Source organism: Pimephales promelas, chromosome 4 (assembly GCF_988280905.1).
Source record: "Pimephales promelas chromosome 4, fPimPro1.hap1.1, whole genome shotgun sequence".
In the NCBI taxonomy this organism is placed as follows: domain Eukaryota; kingdom Metazoa; phylum Chordata; class Actinopteri; order Cypriniformes; family Leuciscidae; genus Pimephales; species Pimephales promelas.
This window is the reverse complement of record NC_142772.1, coordinates 11,554,576-11,576,373: the sequence shown is the minus strand read 5'-3', so window position 1 is coordinate 11,576,373 and position 21,798 is coordinate 11,554,576. Positions and strand designations below refer to the sequence as shown.

General features: G+C 42.0%; 1 protein-coding gene across 1 annotated transcript in view; it reads left to right on the top strand.

The window, feature by feature from the left end:
• The window catches only part of anapc2 (anaphase promoting complex subunit 2), a 38,426-nt gene that overhangs the window by 421 nt on the left and 16,207 nt on the right, over positions 1–21,798 (top strand). Inside the window, exons 3-9 of the mRNA XM_039661805.2 lie at positions 35–290; positions 2,418–2,742; positions 4,090–4,222; positions 6,131–6,332; positions 8,139–8,258; positions 8,357–8,474; positions 8,583–8,761. Of these exons, the coding sequence (XP_039517739.2) occupies positions 35–290; positions 2,418–2,742; positions 4,090–4,222; positions 6,131–6,332; positions 8,139–8,258; positions 8,357–8,474; positions 8,583–8,761 (1,333 nt within the window). The remainder of the gene's footprint in view (positions 1–34; positions 291–2,417; positions 2,743–4,089; positions 4,223–6,130; positions 6,333–8,138; positions 8,259–8,356; positions 8,475–8,582; positions 8,762–21,798) is intronic.

The window sequence follows — 21,798 nt, the reverse complement described above, 5'->3', positions numbered from 1 at the left end:
AAGCTGTTACCTAACGTTAATCATATCTCTTTAGGTGTCTCCTCTGCCAACCAATGCTTTGACAGATGAGGTTCTCTGTGATGCATTGGCCCTGCTAGGTGGGCATGGACTGGGTCAGTATGTGGAGGGTTGGCTGCTGGAGACTCTGCAGGTTCGTTTGACTACATCTGTTGCCCCTGAGTTCTGGACGGGGCTCAAGCAGCCAGAGGGAGAGTCTCAGGAGAGGGACAGGGCAATTGCTTTACTTAAAGCCTTCAGAAATCTTCTGCAACAGCTGGAACCTTTCCTTGGTATGTCACAACTATATTTTAGTGAAGCCTATGTGTTTTGAGGGTTAGACAAGTATTAGGGTTTGCATATTGTTGCTGACCCATTGACAATTTTGGTAACACTTTAGAATACGGTTCCTTCGTTAATGAATAACTACACAAGAACTAATGAGTAACACAATATTAACAATCTAGTAACTATTATTAACTAACAAGAAACTCTGATTAACGAACTAGTAAGTAAAAGCACACAGACGAAAGTGGTAGTTCACTATTAAGTAATCAATAACTACTATTTTTTTAATACTTCCCAGAGAACTTCTGAAAAAGTTTATTAATAATCTAGTAACTACTATTAACTAAAAGAAACTCTTATTAACAAATTAGTAAGTAATAGCTCACAGATGAAAGTGTTACTAGACACTTCTGTGGGAATTACTAATTATTTGGATCCGTATTATAAAGTGAAGATCATTGGAACTAACTAGTAATGACTCAAGTGTTACTACATGATCTAGTCATGCTTTGTGCAAATGTTTGTGATTTTTTGGTGAACTTTAGTAACTTTTAGAAAATGTCTTTAGTAACACTGGAGTAATTACTAGTTAGTTCCAATGATCTTCACTTTATAATACGAATCCAAATAATTAGTAATTCCCACAGAATTATCTAGTAACACGATCATCTGTGAGCTATTACTAACTAATTCGTTAATAAGAGTTTATTTTAGTTAATAGTAGTTACTAGATTGTTAATAAACTTTTTCAGTAGTTCTCTGGGAAGTATTAAAAAAATAGTAGTTATTGATTACTTAATAGTGAACTACCACTTTCGTCTGTGCACTATTACTTACTAGTTCGTTAATCAGAGTTTCTTGTTAGTTAATAATACTTACTAGATTGTTAATATTGTGTTACTCATTAGTTCTTATTCATTAACGAAGGAACCGTATTCTAAAGTGTTTTTTTTTTTTTTAATAGGAAACATCAAACTAGCCTTAGCCTATATAAATTGTTTGTTGGTTGCTGGTTACAACTGAAGAAATCTGTCAGGACTATTACAACCGAAAATAAAGATTACTTTATTACATTTATATTTATTTATAATACTCAGTATTACGGTGTCAGAAGTGGAAGAATTTAAATAAATGTATACTTTTATTCAGCATAATTTAATGCATTTATTGATGCATTAAATTGATAAAAAGTGACAGTAAAGATGTTTATAATGTTACAAAAGTTTTCTATGATAATAATAATGTTACACTAAAGACTGGAGTAATGATGCTTAAAATTCAGTTATGGCAACATAGGAATAAATTGGATTTTAAAATTCAATACTGTGCAAATGTTTTAGGCACTTGTGTAAAAATTCTGTAAAGTGAGGATAGTTTCAAAAATAATGTCATACATCGATTTTATTTATCAATTAACGTCTATTAACTAAATCAAATAAATTTTTGGTGTGATCACGCTTTGTGTTTAAAACAGCTTTTGTCCAGGTGCACATGCACATAGATTTTCAGGTAGCTTTGCAGGAAGGTTTATTCAAATGTCTTGGAAATGTTGCTGGGGTTCTTTTGGTCTCTGTTTTTTCTATTTCTTCTTGCAATCACAGACAAATTCGATGATGGTGATATCAGATCTCTTTGTGAATCATACCGGCTGTTATTAATTTTTGGAAATGTAAACCGATATTTTCTACTTGCACAAAGTACAGCAACTGGTTTAAAACCTTTTTTGGGGGTGAAATACTAACTTGCCTAAGACTTTTGCACAGTACTGCATATTCAAATAGAGAAGAGTTATTTAAAATTGTAAAAATATTTCACAATATTACTGTTTTTTAGGATCAAATGAATGCAGTCTTGGTTAGCAGAAGAGACTTCTTTTAAAAACATTAAAATCTTACCGATCTAAAACTTTTAGATATAAAGGATTAGTGTTTGTTGTGTACTAAATATGAGACAAATTCATGCTGATTCTATCGAAGTTTTTTGTGTTACAATGAGATTTTTGAATTTTGAGAATTAATGTTATTAATTTACATTGATATAATGCCATAATATGAAATCTGAATAGGTTTTACGTGTCCAGTGTTTCCTGAGTCTTCTGTTCCAATCGTACTCTCCCTGTTTTTTCTATCAAGGTGGTCTTGAGAGACTGGGGTCATGGCAGGATGAGAGCCGTGGGGTTCTGTGTGGTCCAGGGGCCCGTGGTCTGACTGAGAGAGCCTTCTCTGTCGTTCGTGCCATTCTCCTTTTCTCTCCTCCACCTGTGCTTCAGGAGCGTGTGTTGGAGTTTTATAGCCGCACATTCTCTGTACACATGAGTCAGACAGGGGAAGCTGTGGTGGCTGAGGAGGGCTCAGCGGAACATGATGTAGGCGGTTTGTGTCAGGGCTGTGCCTCCCTCCTTCACCTGTGTTGGTGTCAGGAAGCTCTAGAGCAGCTTCAAGAGCTCAGCCACATACTGTGAGTTGAAGAAATGTACCATTCTGATTCAACTACAGATGCTTACTGCATCCTAATATTTTTTTAAATACTATATAACATTATCCATTATTCACTGTAGTATGTTACATAGTTTTTTGCATTTAGCACATGATCTGGAAATAAATATGATCTGGAAATAAATATGATTATTTTGAACCTTCAATTAGGAATGTGCGATATTGATGAAAATGATATCCCAATATTTTCTGGTATTTCATTTAACCAATTTGTTTAAATGTCTGATTTAATCCGGAATAAAGCAAAAGACTGTTTTTTTAAGAATAGGAAATTGAATCTTTGACTTTTTAAATTAAAAAAAGCAGAATCATGCATTAGTGAAACACTGTTGTGTGTTGCTTAAACTTGCACAATGGTTCTGTCGTGGCTTGGTTCTAAACTATTTTTGTTGGTGAAATTGAGCAAAAACCTATGTTATAAACAATATTCTGTCTAAAATATAACTTTCAATATTAACTTATTTATTGAATTGTTGTATAAATCAATATCACATTTGCAATCATGCTCAGATTCAGGAAAAACAGCACCCTTGCAGTATTATCTTAGACGATGAATATTACTTTTAATCTTATTTTTTTTAAATAACGTGGTAACTTATGGCAATAGCTTATAGCAGACTGATCAATTGAGTCAAGGAGGAGATGTTGAACGTCATAAGTGATATTACTTTTGGCTTATTCATCACACTAGTCATGGAAGGTCATGTTTGTTGATCTCATTGCATTGTTACATTATTCCTCACATACAGAAAATATGCATATTCTGTGATATGTACTTAAAAAGTAGTATGGTTGACTTTAATTCCAAATATGTGACCCTGGACCACAAAGCCAGTCACATGGCTCAATTGTTTTAAATTGAGATGTATACATAGTCTGACATCTAAATAAATAAGCTTTCCATTGATGTATGGTTTGACAATATTTAGCCGAGATAGAACTACTTGAAAATCTGGAATCTGAGGGTGCAAAAAAATCGAAACATTGAGCAAAAAAAGCCTTTAAAGTTGTCCATTTGTGCTTCATTTACTCACAAAAATGAATGTTTTTTATATGTAAGGTAGGAAATTTACAAAATGTTGTTATGGAACATGATCTTTACTTAATATCCTAATGATTTTTGGCATAAAAAGAAAATCAATAATTTTGACCCATACAATGTATTTTTGGCTATTGCCACAAATATACCTGTGCTACTTTTGACTGGTTTTGTGATCCAGGGTCACATATACCAATGTGACGTTTGTTGCATAGGTAGCGTTCTCGTATATATATATAACGCCTTAATAAATGTGTTTGGTGATTTCAGGTCCAGACTCCAGCTGTTAGAACGTGTGAGCTCTGAGGCCGTGACCAGCATCCTGCACCAGCTGATAGAGCAGAGGATGGAGCAGCGCTGCAGAGGAGAATACGAGAGCTCTTTTCTCACAGACTTCAATGATGTACACAACTTTCATTCAATTACACAGCAGTAAACATTTTATTTTATATGATCTACAGAAGTGTTAACCATGTTGATTCTCACTTGTATCGACATTCCTTTAAGAATCCTAAATGTGTCATGTAGTTTTAAAATGAGGTGCGTTAGTTAACAAAACCTTGGCCAACATGACTTCAGTGTGTGCAAATCCTGATGTGTGCTAATTTAAATCATTACTCAAACTATTGAACTTTTAAAGTTATGAAAACAAATATAGAGAAAATGTTAGTGGTTCTCTCCAGTGCAAAATTAATCTCTTCAACCACAATGTGGATTATAAACTAAAGTTTAATATTAAGGGTTTGGGAATGTTCAGCAGCTACATGACCTTTAGTATGAACATTTAGTAGTTGTGCAAATACAACACATTTTTAACAAATACCACTAATAATAAAAGGCGTTGCTTGTCTAGATTTAATAAGTAAGTTCAAGATTAATCTATTCATAATTGTCAATTGGTTAAAAAACCAATACATCATAAAAATCATAGTCGCACTTAATGTAAAAGTACAGTTGTTGTTAAAAGTTTTCATATACCTCGCAGAATCTCTAAAAAGTTAAATATTTTAACATAATAAGAGGGATCATAAATGTGTTATTAACAAATGTGACAAAATAACAAATGTGTTATTTTATGTAGTAATGTCCTGAATAAGATATTTACATTAAAAAAATATTTACATATAGTCCAGAAAACAAAATAATAGTTTTAAAAAGTTGTATCCCTTTCAAAAGTTTGAAACTTGACCTGTGTCTTGACCTAGATAACCCATTACTGTTTTTGTTTGCTGATGGAATTAAGAACCAAGGGTTGAAAACTTTTAAACAGGATGAAAAATGTAGTTTGTTTAAAGATGATATTTTTTTCATTTAGTACTACCCTTCAGAAGCTACAGAACATGCTTCCCAGAAGACAAAATAGGTATATTTTATTCTGATCTAAAAATGTAAAATGATTCCACGCCCTGGTTCTTAATGCATTGTTTCCTTCTTGAGCACCAGTAAATGTTATTTTTTTTTATTTTTTTTTACTTTTTAATAGTTGTGTTTGAGTCCCTCAATTTTCCTCAGTGGAAAAAAATGGATCCCAAAATCATATAGTCACAGCTGGAAAGGGTTCAAATATGCAGGGTAAAAGATGCTGGAAAACCTTTGGTTTGCAGGACCTGGAGGATTTTTCTGAAAAAATAGTGCGCAGTTTAACTGTACAGGATAAACAGTTGTGAATCATCCAGGTGACCACACACCATATTAAGAATCAAGCGTATGTTAACGTTTTAATGGGGTCAATTTTAGAAATTCAACTATTATTGTCTTGTGGACTATATGTAAACTTATTCAAAAATGTCTTATTCAGGACAGTTCTTAATAAAACAAAATAACATGCATTTTTTATGTTTTTACAGTTGTGTTAAAATAATAAACATTTTGCAAATTCTGCAAGGTGTATGTAAACTTTGACCACAACTGTATGTGTACTTTACTAACAAAGTACTGCGTAATAGGTAACTACACTAGTCAACATTTGAAGTGGATCAAAACCTCAAAGTTATACATGAATTTTGAACAATACCCATTCTTGTCTTAAGATAACTTTGATTCACTTTTTTGATCCACTTCAAATGTTGATTACTGTACATAGGTAAAATCAGGTTCAAGGCTATTAACTTGTAACTTTAACCAGTTATTTTAACTATTGTAGTTACATAGTATGTACCTGCAGAACATGAATGTAAAGTGTTAACAAAATCATAACTGAAATTGATTAAATGTTCTTAGTCATTTTTTGTTTCATTTGTGAAAACATGATCTCTTTTGTTATATTTTAATATTCAAGGTTAAAGTGCCTAATTAATCGCTGTGTTTCCAGTGGTTAGGGCAGGTTTTAGGATGGCTGAGCAGGGTGTTTGCCAGTAAGGTGGAAGAGGTGGAAAATGATGCCACAACCACAGATGGCAAGACGGGTCAGCCAACCAATGCTCTCCTCCAGCGCTGGCACTGTCACATGCACCAGTTTTTCTGCCGTATCTACGTAAACATGAGGATAGAAGAACTCTTCAGCATCATACGAGGTGACAAAGAAACTCCTTGTAGCATACTGCTTGTAATGGGTTCTCAGTGGTTAGCACTGTTGCCTTACAGGTCCCACCTGAGCCAGGAGTCTTTTCTGTGTGGAGTTTGCATATTATACCTGTGTCAGCATGAGTTTCCTACAAGTGCTCCGTTTTCTCCCACATAGTCCAAAGACAATGCAGGTTAGGTGGATTAGACGTGTCAAATTGGCCATTTGAGTGTGTGTGAGTGTGATTGACAGGAAGGGCATTCGGCGTAAAACCTGTGGCAAATCCAATGTGTGTGTGTGCGGATAATTCAGATGAAGCGAACCCTGCAAATGAGCGGGGCTAATGCTAGGATAACGTATATACTGCATGTAATCTTATTATAGAGGCCAAGCCCAAACTTTAAGATCCTGAGGTGCTTTCTCGGGGTTGAGTAATTGATGCACTTTTGCCTTAAAGTCCCCGTGAACCGGAAGTTGCAAACGATTTTTCTCCAGTGCTGTGACGTATTTCCAAGTGAAACGGAATATTGAACAGAGGGCAGGGTTTTACTCTAGCGCTCCTCCTCTCCATCTCTCGCTCATAGCAAACTAACGGTTTGAGGGGAGTGGTTAAGCGTTTCCCCACCCAAGCTGTGAAACCTACGTCATCAGAAAAAGAAACCGTTCCAGACCGGAAGTAACTTTTCAGATTTTGATTAAAGATTACCAAGGTAAAACATTTTTTTAATATATATTTACTTGCACGGATTAATTGTTCACCACAAGACTAGTAATATGCGCTAACAAAGTAAATAGGTTCAATTTTGATTTCACAGGGACTTTAATTGTTTGATTAATTAAATTCCAAGTCGTAAGATATTTGCAGTTAAAACCATGGGTTCAGTTTATTTCCATCATACTCCTAGCCTGGATGCCAGCCCAAACCCCGCCCACAACATTTTTTGGTCGGGAAGTTCGGTCTGGACTCGATCCATTGAGGAGAAATTATGATCAGTCAAAAAATGAACGTGCCAATCAGATTGCCAGGGCGGGCTTTATACGATGATGGACAGGTGTTCTGTAGGGACGTAATCATCACGTTATCAATGAGCGCTTGGTTTCCCTGACTGCAGCTGGAGAATTAAGATGTATAGATTCCGCTGTCACGTCTGTTGTAAAATAAATTTACAGCGCATTCATTTTAATAGACGAACAGAAAACTGCAATCAAGGCATTTGTCGATAGGAAAGATATTTTTGCCGTCCTTCCTACACGATTCGGCAAAAGTGTAACTTATCAGCTGGCTCTGATGGTCGCTAAGAAGATGGGATGTAATGAAAAGCCTATGGTTGTTGGGGTTTCTCCTTTGGTCGCACTCATGGAGGAGAAAAAGAAGCAACACTCGTTATTTAACTTCTAAAATAAGTAAGTTCTATAGTTGAAAACTGCGCTATGCAAAGGAGTTGACTTACTGCGTTGCTCTGATTGGTTGTAGGTCTACCGACTATCCAATTGAGTGCAGAGGGTTTTTTTTTCCTGGTTCGGTTAAGACACGCCTCATAATCAAAGCTCTACGGAGGAGTTTCAGACTCATATTCTCACTAGAATATGAGTATGACGAAGTCAGGCTATCATACTCCATTGTTCTCCAGACAAACTTCATGTACAGGTGACTTTGTACTGGTATCGTATGTGTATGTGGTCAAAAACTGTCTGTGCTTCCGGGTAACATCTAAGGAACCAAAGATTGGTTCCTATTTATACTAAGAGCACACTAATTGGTTCTTACACGTATCCTAGTGGTTTTCATGTATTTGTATCTGCTTAATTGTTGCAGATTTTCCAGAGTCTATTCCCGCCATTGAGGATCTTAAGTTCTGTCTAGAAAGGACCAATCAGAGACAGCAGCTTCTTGCCTCTCTCAAATCAGCCTTTGAAACACGACTGTTGCATCCAGGTCGGTGATTCAGGTCATTTACACACTCGAGGAATACTAAACTTGTGTAAAAATGTTCTGACATTTACCATGCTTTTACCTTTCTTTTCCCACTTCAGGAGTCCATACATCTGACATTATCACCGTTTATATCTCAGCCATCAAAGCTCTAAGAGAGCTCGACCCCTCCATGGTCATCCTGCAAGTGGCCTGCCAACCCATTCGCAAGTATCTCAGGTTTGTCAACTGCACTGGTGTCATCTGTCTCAAGGAAATTGTTCTTTTTTGTAAACCAGTTCCAATACTGAAGTAGTTAGTCTTTTTTTGTAATGTTGGAAATTACAGAACCCGTGAGGACACTGTGCGCCAGATAGTGGGCAGTCTGACAGGTGATGCGGAGGGTTGTTCTGATCTTGCCAATGAGCTTTCTCGAGCTGACCCTGTTACCTTGGAGACACAGGATAGTGAAGATGAGGGAAGTGATCCAGAGGACTGGACTCCAGATCCTACCGATGCTCTCACAGGTTAGTGTTAACCGGCGCCAACACACACCAACATGAATACTTCAAGCCCCAAAGGAAAGTAACAATTGGCATGTACACTCACCTAAAGGATTATTAGGAACACCTGTTCAATTTCTCATTAATGCAATTATCTAATCAACCGATCACATGGCAGTTGCTTCAATGCATTTTGGGGTGTGGTCCTGGTCAAGACAATCTCCTGAACTCCAAACTGAATATCAGAATGGAAAAGAAAGGTGGTTTAAGCAATTTTGAGCGTGGCATGGCTGTTGGTTCCAGACAGGCCGGTCTGAGTTTTTCACAATCTGCTCAGTTACTGGGATTTTCACGCACAACCATTTCTAGGGTTTACAAAGAATGGTGTGAAAAGGAAAAAAACATCCAGTATGCGGCAGTCCTGTGAGCGAAAATACCTTGTTGATGCTAGAGGTCAGAGGAGAATGGGCCAACTGATTCAAGCTGATAGAAGAGCAACTTTGACTGAAATAACCACTTGTTACAACCAAGGTATGCAGCAAAGCCTTTGTGAAGCCACAACACGCTGAACTTTGAGGCGGAAGGGCTACAACAGCAGAAGACCCCCCGGGAACCACTCATCTCCACTACAAATGGGAAAAAGAGGCTACAGTTTGCAAGAGCTCACCAAAATTGGACAGTTGAAGACTGAAAATGTTGCCTGATGGTGTGATGAGTCTCGATTTCTGTTGAGACATTCAGATGGTAGAGTTGATACCATCATGGCTTGTAACCACTGTGCAGGCTGTTCTTTGTGGTGTAATGGTGTGGGGGATTAGCCTGGCATGCCAGACCTACATCAAGATGTTAGGTCTGGAAACTCTTCATTGACAGGGCTCAATCCGAGGGGCGGGATAAACGGTTGTCTTTCAAATTCTCTCTGCACGCAATTGGATAGCGCTACAGCCAATCAGAGCAATGAAGAAGGTGACGTACTAAGCGCAGCAAGTTGATATATTAAACTTTTACCGCACCCAGTCCAGCTGTCAACATTGAACATTGAAAATAAGAGAGATCCCAGAATCCATCCCCAAAATAAGGGATTTTTTTTGTTTTTTAAACGACCCACAAACTTTAAAAATAAAACACTAATCATTAAAAGTCAAAAGAGTTTATAACTAGCCTACATATGTGTGAGAGAGAAAGAGACCGTATGTGTGTGTTTTTGTGTGTATGAGAGAGAAAGAGACAGTGTGTCATTAAAAAAAAAATATCATAGAGAATGTTTAAATACTAATATCATCTTACGAGGGAAACGGAGCCGGAGTAGTGGTGCTTCGGGGTGCTGGAGATGATTCGGGAGAGGTCCGTGCACCTTACCGATCAGAGTGCGCGCTGAGACAGAGTAAAGCCTTTATACTCGACGACACAGCACGAGTGGGCAAAAATGGCAAGTTGATCGTTTCGCCACAGCTTTTTTGTAACAGCGCGCGCGGCGCCGGCCGCATCTGAGGATGAACGACTTCAAACCGAATATGTCCGAGCTTGCTCTGACCGGCTCAACTCTGTCGTCATTATGTTAAGCTCGCCCGCCGACTCTATACACGATGTGATTGGCCCTACCAGAGTTGAGTTTTTCCAGCTCAAACATCTATGGAGAGTTGCTAGACCACACTTTGCTGCAAAATAATTTTTGCTGCCGCTAGGGTGCGTCTAGATTTCTAGGCTAGTGGGGGATGTTTTCTTGTCTCACTTTAGGCTCCTTAGTGCCAATTGGGCATCGTTTAAATGCCATGGCCTACCTAAGCATTGTTTCTGACCAGGTCCATTCATTTATGGCCACCATGTACCCATCCTCTGATGGCTACTTCCAGCAGGATAATGCACCATGTCACAAAGCTCAAATCAATTTAAATTGGTTTCTTGAACATGACAATGAGTTCACTGTACTAAAATGGCCCTCACACTCACCAGATCTCAACCCAATAGAGCATCTTTGGGATGTGGTGGAACGGGAGCTTTGCGCCCTGGATGTGCATCCCACAAAGATTCATCAACTACAAGATGCTATCCTGTCAATATGGGCCAACATTTCTAAAGAATGCTTTCAGCACCTTGTTGAATCAATGCCACATAGAATTAAGGCAGTTTTTTTTAAGGCGGTTAAACACAGTATTAGTATGGTGTTCCTAATAATCCTTTAGGTGAGTGTATACTGTATGTTTTCCATTTTAATATATTTTGAAATATATTATAATTTATTCCTTTTATGGGCAAAGCTGAATTTACATGATCCTTCAGAAAGCATTCTAATGTGGTGATTTGGTTCTCTACAAACATTTCTTCTTATTATCAATGTTTTAAAACGGCTTTACTGCTTAACATTTTTGTGAAACAAATCTTTTTTTTAAGGATCCTTTTTTGAATATAAACATACATTTAAACACAATCACTATTAATTGTATTAAAGTCCTAAATTTTATCCCTTAAAAGTCATCTTTGATCACCAAAATTACATATTTAAATGTAATTTACCATTGGATAACTACACCATTGCATCATTAAGTATATGCAGTTCTTTGAATATGCAAATTAGCCCCCTCTCCACTAACTCACACCAGCTCAGAAATCCACACTTTGACGATGACTCATTGACGTGATTGGTTACAAGGTAGTTTGTGACGTCAAAAACACCAGCGATTTCAAACTGCGTTTTTGAGACTGTCTTTGGTGTCTCAAAAAAAAACTAACTCCGCAATGACTTAAGCATTTAAAAAAAAAATAAACACATAGACATATAAACAACATTAAAAGTTTGATTTTTTTTTTTTTAACCACATGGGGACTTTAACAATATTAATATCTTGGCATTTCATGGCAAGGATAATATCTTGATGGTAATATATTTTTTTCTCAAATTCACCAGCCATTGGCCTGTGTAGAAGTGTTTACAATACAGATTGTATCAAAGCATTGTATTTTTTCACACTTTTATTTATTTCCACATTCATTTATGTTTTTATGTCTACATTTATTTTCACATTTATTTATTTATACATTTATTTATTTCCACATTTAATTATTTCCAACATTTATTTCTCCGTATGTGTAACGAAGACACAGGCTGAGTGGAATCCATGTGAAGTTTATTCAAATATAGCAAGCTCAGTGTACAAAACAGTCAAACAAGACTTTGCAATGTGTGTGAGAACAAGCAGGGTTTAATAGTCTGTAGATGAGGATCAGGTGTACAGTAATCAGTCCCTGTATTTGGGTTCTTGGGAAGTGTAGTTCAGGGTTAATGTTTAGTATTCAGGAGAGTGAGACCTCCGGTGGCCGACAGGGGAATCTTCACCAGCGTTCGTGACAGTATACTAATGAGGGGGGCGTGTTTTAACTCAGACATCAGCAATCGAGCTCAGAGTGGCAGTGCTGAAGCTTTGAGGCCACAGTGGCCACCTTATGGTGTGTGACCAAACGAGACGCAAGAGCTGTGCAGGCAATATCACATTTTAAGTCATCACCCTAACTGTAGCCTATGTAGGGTAGGCTATATAGGGTTAACACACATTGCACACATGAACAGAAACTGCACTTCAACGGGTCTGATAGATACTTGGACAATGGACATGAAAGCGCGTGAAAGTATCCACTATTAATAACATGCATGATTAATCACAAGTCATCAATTTTGAATTATTCTTAAATCAAACAAAAGGGGCTCATGTAAACGCAGTGAGCCACGCATCTCACGCCATGCATTGGAGCACAGAAGAATCATCATGCCCATTCAAACAGTACCGGTCGTTCCCATGGTCGTGGTGATATTTCCCCCTATAAATTGATTTTATAGGCCCAAACCTTATTAAATAGTTAGGCTTATAGCTGTGCATCATCATATATGTCAAGTTCTTAATATTAATCGATAAACTACTCAGTTTTTATAATAATAATACACTATGGCTGTTATTAGTAAAATGAAATGATCAAAAGTCATTAATAAAAGTCAAAATCTTAATACAGAATGCATGGCGTGGGATGCGAGGCTCACTGCGATTACATACCCCTTTTGTTTGATTTAAGAATAATTCAAAATTGGTGCCTTGTGATTAATCAGTGTCTAAGAGCAGCATCTAAATATGGGTTGCGTTTTAAGCATCTTAATTGTCACCTGTTGTGCATTCGAAATGAGGAAACGCGAATGTAAACCGCATATTGAATCACGTTTTGTGTGCGAGTCTCATCGACAATAAACGCAAGCCAAACGCAAGCTATATCAACCCTATCCACCGCATTTACATTGTTACATTGTACTTGGACATGAAAGCACGTGAAAGTATCCACTATCCACTATATCCACTAAGTATCCACTACCAAGTATCTCCTATCAGACCCATTGAAGTGCAGTTCCCTTTTGAAGTCACTCCGAGTTACGTCAGGAGTGACGGAGAATGGGGGTTTCGCATAGAAAGCCAATCCTCTTCGAGTATTTAACAACGAGCCAATGGCATGAAAATGCCTTGGGGCTGCGGAATTTGCATAGCGTACCTCCGCCCCACCCTGTGGGTATAAAATTCACTCCACAAGCCACACAATCTGAGTTTACTATGGTGACTCACCTCTTCGAGACGAGCAAACTCTCTGGTGTTGGTGTGATGGCGGTACCCAGCGAGTTTCACATTGCCTGCGATCTGAGCAGTGGTCTGCCAGTGTGTGTGTCTCTCCCTGGTCGCTTCAACATCCACGGAGTTTTCTCCTCTCACTGAAAGAGTGTGCACCCGGCACGTCTTTTTAAAGACGCGTCTTTTTGAAGACGATCTGCCCGTGTATTCCTGAGTGCGGTATTCTGATAGAGTCAGCTGATGGGCGCGAGCGCTGTTTGACGTGTTTGGGCTTTGATCACGCTCAGACAGCGCTCGTGGGTGTGTCACGTTCTCTCAGTGGGAACGTGATCATCGCAATGTATAACGGTTGAGACCCAATAAGCTCAGTAGAGTGAGAGTCCCCTCATCCACAACCCGAACCATTTTCTCCACGTGAGATAATGCTTTGGCTGGTGGCCAGGGTGACCAAAAAGACGTTAGGTCTGGAACTAAACCGACGAAATTCCTCGGTCCACACCCCATCTTTCACGTTGCAACCCACGTGGTCCAGAGTAAGTGGGCGGGGCCGTTCGCGTCTCATTCGGTCCCCCAGCTGATGAAATCATGTTTATCGCCGCATCACAAGGTGAGCTGGAGTCTTTGGAGATGGCTCGTCTGTGCTGCTGTCCTCGGATGTGCTAGCATAGCAAGCTTGATTCAGGGCTCACAGCTATGCTTCCCGGGCTGCCACGAGTATCGGGTTTGTGTGGAAAATTCTGCCATATCCCGAGCACTTAAGGCTGATGATTGGTTTTTGGGGGTGGCGAACCCAAATTCTTTCTACCCGGATGTGCATGAAGATGCCGTGAGATCGTGGAAGTCTCCTTTGACTTTTCACGATCACTCAACAGCCTCTTCCGCCTTCTCTGCCCTCCTAGAGGCCGCAGTCTAGGGTGCACTGGGGTTCCCCCCTGTGGAGTGTTCTGTGGCAACACTTAGGTGTCCCCACAGTGCCTCCACCTGGTGTGGCAGCCCTAGGCACCCCTCCAATGCCTGTAGGTTCTTGTCTACTCCGGTGGCGGAGACCTATAGAGCTGCGGGGCAGGCTGCCACCTCACTGTATGTTATTGTCATTCTCATGGGTGTTCAGTGACATGCACGAGGGTAGGGCTGATTCAGAGCTCATCCTTGAGCTGCATGCCTCAAGGTGACCTCATGCTCCCTGAGTCAGGTGATGTCCACATGTGTGGTCAGACACTTTTGGCTTAACCTGGTTGATGTGTGTGAGGTTGAGTGAACCAGTTCCTCAACTTTCCCATATCCCAGGCTGGCCTCTTCGGCGCCGCGATCGAGAACGCTGCCCAACAGTTCTCGGCCGCCCAGAAGCGGACTGTGGCTTACCTGACTCTGCGGTTTCTACTGCTACTAGCCGCCGGCTCAGATGCGTCAGTCCGCTTGCCGCCGAATGCGCCCTCCTGCGACTTTCGGCCCCTCCCGCCCGGCCCCAGCAGCACCGGGCCGTGCCGTGAGGTGGTCGTAGGGAGGCGCCCCTTCCCTCAAAGATTCTCCCCCAGCCCTCCACCGGGGGAAGGAGTGGGCCTGACCACTCCCTGAAGAACTGAAAATCATACCCGAGCTGTCCATAACGGGAGCGTCGCAGCGGGGCTGCGGGGCTGGTACGGGCAGCTCGGGTATGGTTTGCAGTTCTTCAGGGAGTGGTCAGGCCCACTCCTTCCCCCGGTGGAGGGCTGGGGGAGAATCTTTTCTCAAAGAACTGCATTCCATCTCCGAGCACACAGAGCAAGGTGAAAGTGCGCAACGGCCCCGTGCCTCGCCACTCTCGTTTTCCTCTGGCTCTGAGGGTGCGGATGGGAGGTGTGTCGTCCCTGGACCACGCCACTCCCCTCCCCCTCTATCGCCCGACCCCCGGCAGAACAGACCCCCGTGGAACGCTGGTCCTTCCCTGGTCTCTTCTGTCGGGGAACGGGGCTCGACTGTGCATCCGCACGAGGTAACTCCTGGGCGCATGCCGGTCTCCCCGTCCCGCTGCCCCTCCGGGGGGACATCTGTGGTTTGCATGACCCCGCTGGTTCAGTTCCTGGGAGCTTGGCTAGAGCTCCCCGGCCTGTCCCGCTGGGTCATCAGAACGATCAGATTCGGCTACGCGATTCAGTTCGCACAGTCTCCTCCCTGTTTCAGGGGAGTTCGCTCCACTATGGTCGGTGGCAGTGCCCCGGTCATGAGAGCGGAGATTGCGACCCGGCTGGCGAAGGGTGCAATCGAGACGGTCCCTCCAGCCAAGGTGAGGTCCGGGTTTTACAGCCCCTACTTCATTGTCCCCAAGAAGACCGGTGGGTTACGACCGATCCTGGATCTGCACGTTTTGAACCGTACTCTCCATCGACTACCTTTCAAAATGCTCACAGCCAAACGCATTTTCGAATGCGTCCGGCCTCAGGATTGGTTTGCAGAGATCGACCTGAAGGACGCGTACTTTCATGTCTCCATTTTGCCTTGACACAGACCGTTCTTCGGTTTGCTTTCGAAGGCCAGGCATATCAGTACACGGTTCTCCCATTCGGGTGGTCTACGCTCACGTCGGTTGTCGCAGCTCGCTCGCCACCTCCTGTTATGGAGTCAGAAGCACCTGAGGTCCCTTCGTGCAGTGTATATTCCAGGAGACCGGAACCTGGCGGCCGACGAGCTGTCACGGGTCCGCCCTATCTCCGGCAAATGGCGACTCCATCCCCAGACGGTCCAGCTGATTTGGGACCAGTTCGGGGAGGCACAGATAGACCTGTTCGCCTCTCAGGACTCATCCCACTGCGCCCAGTTTTATTCCCTGTCCGAGGGCACGCTCAGCACAGACGCACTGGCGCAGAGCTGGCCGCGGGGTCCACGCAGGTATGCGTTTTCCCCAGTGAGCCTTCTTGCACGGGTGTTGTGCAAGATCAAGGAGGACGAGGAGCAGGTCTTGCTGGTAGACCCTTATTGGCCCACCAAGACGTGGTTCTCCGAACTCATGCTCCTCGCGACAGCACCTCCTTGGCCTTTCTTCTGAGGACACTCTCAGAGACGGGACATTCTGTGGCACCCTCGTCCCGAGCTCTGGAGCCTACACCTGTGGCTCCTGGACGGGATGAGGCAGGTTTGAGTTCGCTGCCACCTGCGGTGGCGGCAACCATCACTTCCGCTAGAGCGTCGTCCACGGGACACCTCTATGCGTCGAAGTGGAACCTCTTCGTCAACTGGTGCTCTTCCCGTGAGAAGACCCCCGGAGATGTTCGATCGGTGTCGTGCTTTCCTTCCTGCAAGAGGGGTTGGAGCGTAGGCTGTCGCCCTCCACCCTTAAGGTTTACGTCGTGGCCATTGCCGCGTCTCATGATGCAGTGAAAGGTAAATCTATGGGAAAGCATGTCCTGGTCATCAGGTTCCTGAGGGAAGCAAGGAGGCTAAATTCGTCTCACCCTCCCCTCGTGCCCTCTGGGACCTCTCAGTACATCTAAGTGCTCTGCAGAGGCTCCCCTGGAGCATTTGCAATCGGTAGAGTTTTTAGTCCTGTCCTATGTAGACAGTAGAGGTCTTCACAGTGCACCCGAGACCCGTCGGCCCCGGACCCGACCCGGGACCCGTACGGGTTCGGGTCTATATTTTAAATGAGCAGCCGGGTCCGGGTCGGGTCCGAATCTATTACTTCGGGTCCCGGGTCTGTTTAACATTGTGTGTAATTCCAACGCATTCTCATCCTTTAGCGTCATATAGGACGCGCTGTATAACAAAACGGCGAAATACTACTCACATGGCACCCGTTATCGTTAATATAACACGCGCTGAGAACGGGCTGGTAATACACGTGCGATTGGAGTGCAATCTCAAGCGCGTGTCATGTTTCTATGGCAACCAGAGCAGAGCCTCCGCCAAACCGCGCTTTGCATTTTCTCCAATGTTTATAATAATATAAATGAACCGTCTTGTTTAATCTTAAAGTTTTGGTGGTCAGATTCAGACTCAATGAAGAGCAGAGAGCACAGATATGATCAAGCTGAACAAGCAATCGTTATTATAGTTCAAAAGGGCAAACAGTTAAAGTTATTATGCGAGTTAACTCGAGTCAGAGTACATGTGCAAGGCTGCATTTTTCATCCATCACCGTGACATCAAGTGGACTTTTAAAGCTGAAATAATGAGTGGATTAAGCTTGGAAAAACGAGAGAAATAACATGGATAGAACTTTCTTGTCGGTGGATTGTAATGCATCACAGTCAGTCAGATAACGTCAGGAAGTGAGACGACGACTACTAAAATTAGGTAAGTCAAAAAGTTTTATTTTTCGCAACTCGTGTGAAATAATATGTGACAATCGGGTCCAGTCGGGTTTGTGTCTTCCTGCCGGGTTCGGGTCCAGTTTTCAAATAATAGACGGGTCCAGGTTGGGTCCGGGCAGTACATTTATGGCATTTCTCGGGTCTGCAGGGTCCGGGTCCAACTTTTGAAATGAACGGGTCAATGCACATTACGGGTCTCTTCGGGGTCGGGCATGAATTTTTGGACCCGTGAAGACCTCTAGTAGACAGCACTCCTGGTTGCATTGGCCTCCATCAAGAGGGTAAGGGACCTGCACGCATTCTCCGTTGACGAAGCGTGCCTGGAGTTCGGGCCGGGTTACTCTCACGTGTTCTTGAGACCCCGGCCTGGACATGTGCCCAAGGTTCCTACCTCTCCCTTCCGGGACCAGGTGTTGAACCTGCAAGCGCTGCCCCTGGAGGAGGCAGACCCAGCCTTGGCACTGCTCTGTCCGGTACGTGGGCTCCGCACCTACGTTGACAGAACGCGGTGTTTCAGGACCTCAGACCAGCTCTTTGTCTGTTATGGGGGGAGCCAGAAGGGAAGGGTTCTCTCAAAGCAACGGCTGTCTCACTGGATAGTGTACGCCATTGCTTTGGCTTACCAACAGCAAGGTCGACCGTGCCCCCTTGGTGTGACGGCCCACTCCACTCGGAGTGTGGCTTCCTCCTGGGCTTTAGCGCATGGCGCCTCGCTGACAGACATTGGCAGAGCTGCAGGCTGGGCGACACCAAACACCTTCGCAAGATTCTATAATCTGTGAATAGAGCCGGTGTCCTCTCGCGTACTCGCTTCCGCCAGTACTGGACCTGCTTAGGTGTCTTCGCTTGCTCGCCATTCCACTCCTCGGACTGGATAAGTGCGATATTTCCTCAGTAGTCTTCCGTTGAAGCCTTGAGTCCTCCAGCACTTACGATGCGGGCACCACTGCTTTTGCTCTGGATTCCGGCTTGGTGCCTCCATGTGCACGGTTCCCTATGGTAACTGTCTCATGTGTATTATCCACTGTAAGCCTCTCTGAGCATGTGTCTTCCCTTGGCAAGCCATCTGCCACTCCTGGAGTTAAGTTTCTAGCCACCCTATGCAGGTTGGTGCTCCAGTGATCTCCATATGTAGTCCCTAACACGGCCATATGTGTATTCCTAAGTCCTCCCTACGGTAGGCATTTGGTAGCATGTCCCTCCCGGGATATGTTTCCCAGTGTACCTTGGTATTCCTGTGTCAAAGTAGGTATCTCCTGTGTAAGTTAAGTAAGAAGGAGTCCAGACTTTCGCAGGGCACTGGAAGACAGCTATGAAGATGGCGTGATGGCATAGACCCCCATTTTCCGTCACTCCTGACGTAACTCGGAGTGACTACGAAAGGGAACGTCTCGGTTACGGATGTAACCCTCGTTCCCTGAGTAGGGAATGGAGACGTTACGTCTCCTTGCCACTTCTGCTGTATCGCTGGGTAGACACCGAGTTCAGTCTTGGCTCCTCAGCGAAGACATACTGTGGTTGCGTTCACTTCCTCCTTTTATACCCACGGGGTGGGGCAGAGGTACGCTATGCAAATTCTGCAGCCCCAAGGCATTTTCATGCCATTGGCTCGTTGTTAAATACTCGAAGAGGATTGTTTTTTTTATGCGAAACCCCCATTCTCCGTCACTCCTGACATAATGTCTCCGTTCCCTACTCAGGGAGCGAGGGTTACATCCGTAACCGAGACGTTTCTGTTCATGTGTGCTAAGTGTGTTAACCCTATATAGCCTACCCTACATAGGCTACAGTTAGGGTGATACACATGACTTAAAATGTGATATTGCCTGCACAGCTCTTGCGTTTCGTTTGGTCACACACCACAAGGTGTCACTGTGGCCTCAAAGCTTCAGCACTGCCACTCTGAGCTTGATTGCTGATGTCTGAGTTGAAACACGCCCCCAGAAATGTTGGAATAAATAAATCTGGAAATAATTAAATGTGGAAATAAATAAATGTAGAAATAAATAAATGTGAAAATAAATAAATGTAGATATAAAAACAAATACATAAATGAATGTGGAAATAAATAAAAGTGGAAATAAATAAATGAATGAATGTAGAAATAAATAAATACATGTGTGAAAAAATACAATTATACATCAATGTATTTGTACTCTTTTACATTTCTTTGTATATTTATTTATGTATTTATTTATGTATTTTTGCTTTTTTATATTTCTTCGTATATTTAGTTATGTATCTATTTATTTTTAATTAAGTCAGCTTTGGCATTCATATCGATCAGGCCGGCACTTAATCAAGTATCAAGTACATCAGGATTTACGAGACGTGTCCCCGGTTCCGGCTGATCTAAACTATGCAGCCTAATTTTTAATTAAGGAAGTCTATAGTGTGTTATGTGTATGCTAGGCCAAAGAGATGTGTTTTTAATCTAATCTATGTGTTTTTAGATTTGAAAAAACACAGTGTATTTGCTTCCCAGACAATGTTAGGAAGATTGTTCCAGAGTTTTGGTGCTAAATAGGAAAAGGATCTACCGCCTGCAATCGATTTTGATATTCTAGGCATTATCAACTGGCCGGAATTCCGAGATCGCAATAGGCATGAAGGACTATAATGCGTAATAAGAGCTCGCTCAAGTACTGGTGAGCTAAACCATTTAGTGCTTTGTAAGTAATCAGCAATATTTTAAAATTTACTTGGTTTAATAGGTAGCCAATGCAGGGTTGACAGAACCGGGCTAAAATGGTCATTCAACCAGCTGTAGTTTGTTTATTAAGTGTGCAGGACAACCACCCAGTAGAGCATTACAATAATCTAGCCTTGATGTCATGAACGCATAAACTAATTGTTCCGCATTTGTCAATGAGAACATATGGCGCAATTTAGATGTGGGAAAATGTGGTTTTACAGATACTAGACAAGTGATTCTGAAATGAGAGAATGAGCTTAAAGGTTTTTGGTACGTATCCTAGCGACAAAGACAAATTAATGATATTAAGAAGAGGATCTATAACATACGGAAGCATCTCTTTCTGTAGTTTAGTCGGAATAGGGTCTTGCATACAAATTGTTGATTTAGATGAATTAACGAGTTTGCAAAATTCTTCCTGTCCTATAGCAGCAAATGAACCAAATTTTTCCTCAGGGAGACTACAATGGCACCCCCTGATGCAATACTGTAGAAGACAGTTGCATAGTTATAATTTTGTCCCTGATATTATCAATCTTAAAAGTGAAGAAATTCATAAAGTCATTACTGCTGTGGTGCTTAGACACTTATGGGCTTGAAGCTTTCTTTTTTGTTAGTTTAGCCACTGTTTCAAATAGATACCTAGGATTATGTTTATTTTCTTCTAATAGGGTTGAAAACTAAGCAGATCTAGCAGTTTTTAAAGCATCTCTGTATGCGATCGAGCTCTCCTTCCATGAAATCCAAAATACCTCTAGTTTAGTTTTCTTCCAGCTACGCTCCATTTTTATGGCTGTTCTCTTAAGGGCCCGAGTGTGCTCGTTGTACCACGGCGTTGGACTATTTTCTTTAATCTTCTTTAAGTGCAAAGGAGCAACTGCGACTAAAGTGCTGGAAAAGAGAGAGTTAAAAGTTTTTGTCACAATATCAAGTTCTTCTAAGCTATCCGGCAGAAGTTATAGGTCTTACTACATATTTATAACACAGGGTCGGCTTTGCTGCTTTGGCAAGTGAAGTTTACATGAGACTAGATAATGATCTGAGATGTCATCGCTCTACTGCAGTATTTCAATGGTATCAACATCTATTCCATGTGATAGTATTAGATCTAGAGTATGATTGCGACAATGAGTAGGTCCTGACACGTGTTGACTAGCTCCAATTGAGTTTATAATTTAAATGCCAACCTTAATCCATCTTTTTCATTATCTAACATGTATATTAAAGTCACCAACAATTAGTACTTTGTCTGTAGCCAGTACTAACTCTGATAGAAAGTCTGCAAATTCTTTGATAAAGTCTTTATGGTGCCCTGGTGGCCTGTATATAGGACCCCGTTTACACCTGGTATTAAAATGCGATCTGTATCCAGATAAGTTATCCGGATAATAAGTACTGATTCCATTTACACCTGGCCACATAAATGTGTTTTTGCAAAACGGATATAAATCCGATCTTCGCCTCCTGCGTTATATGCAG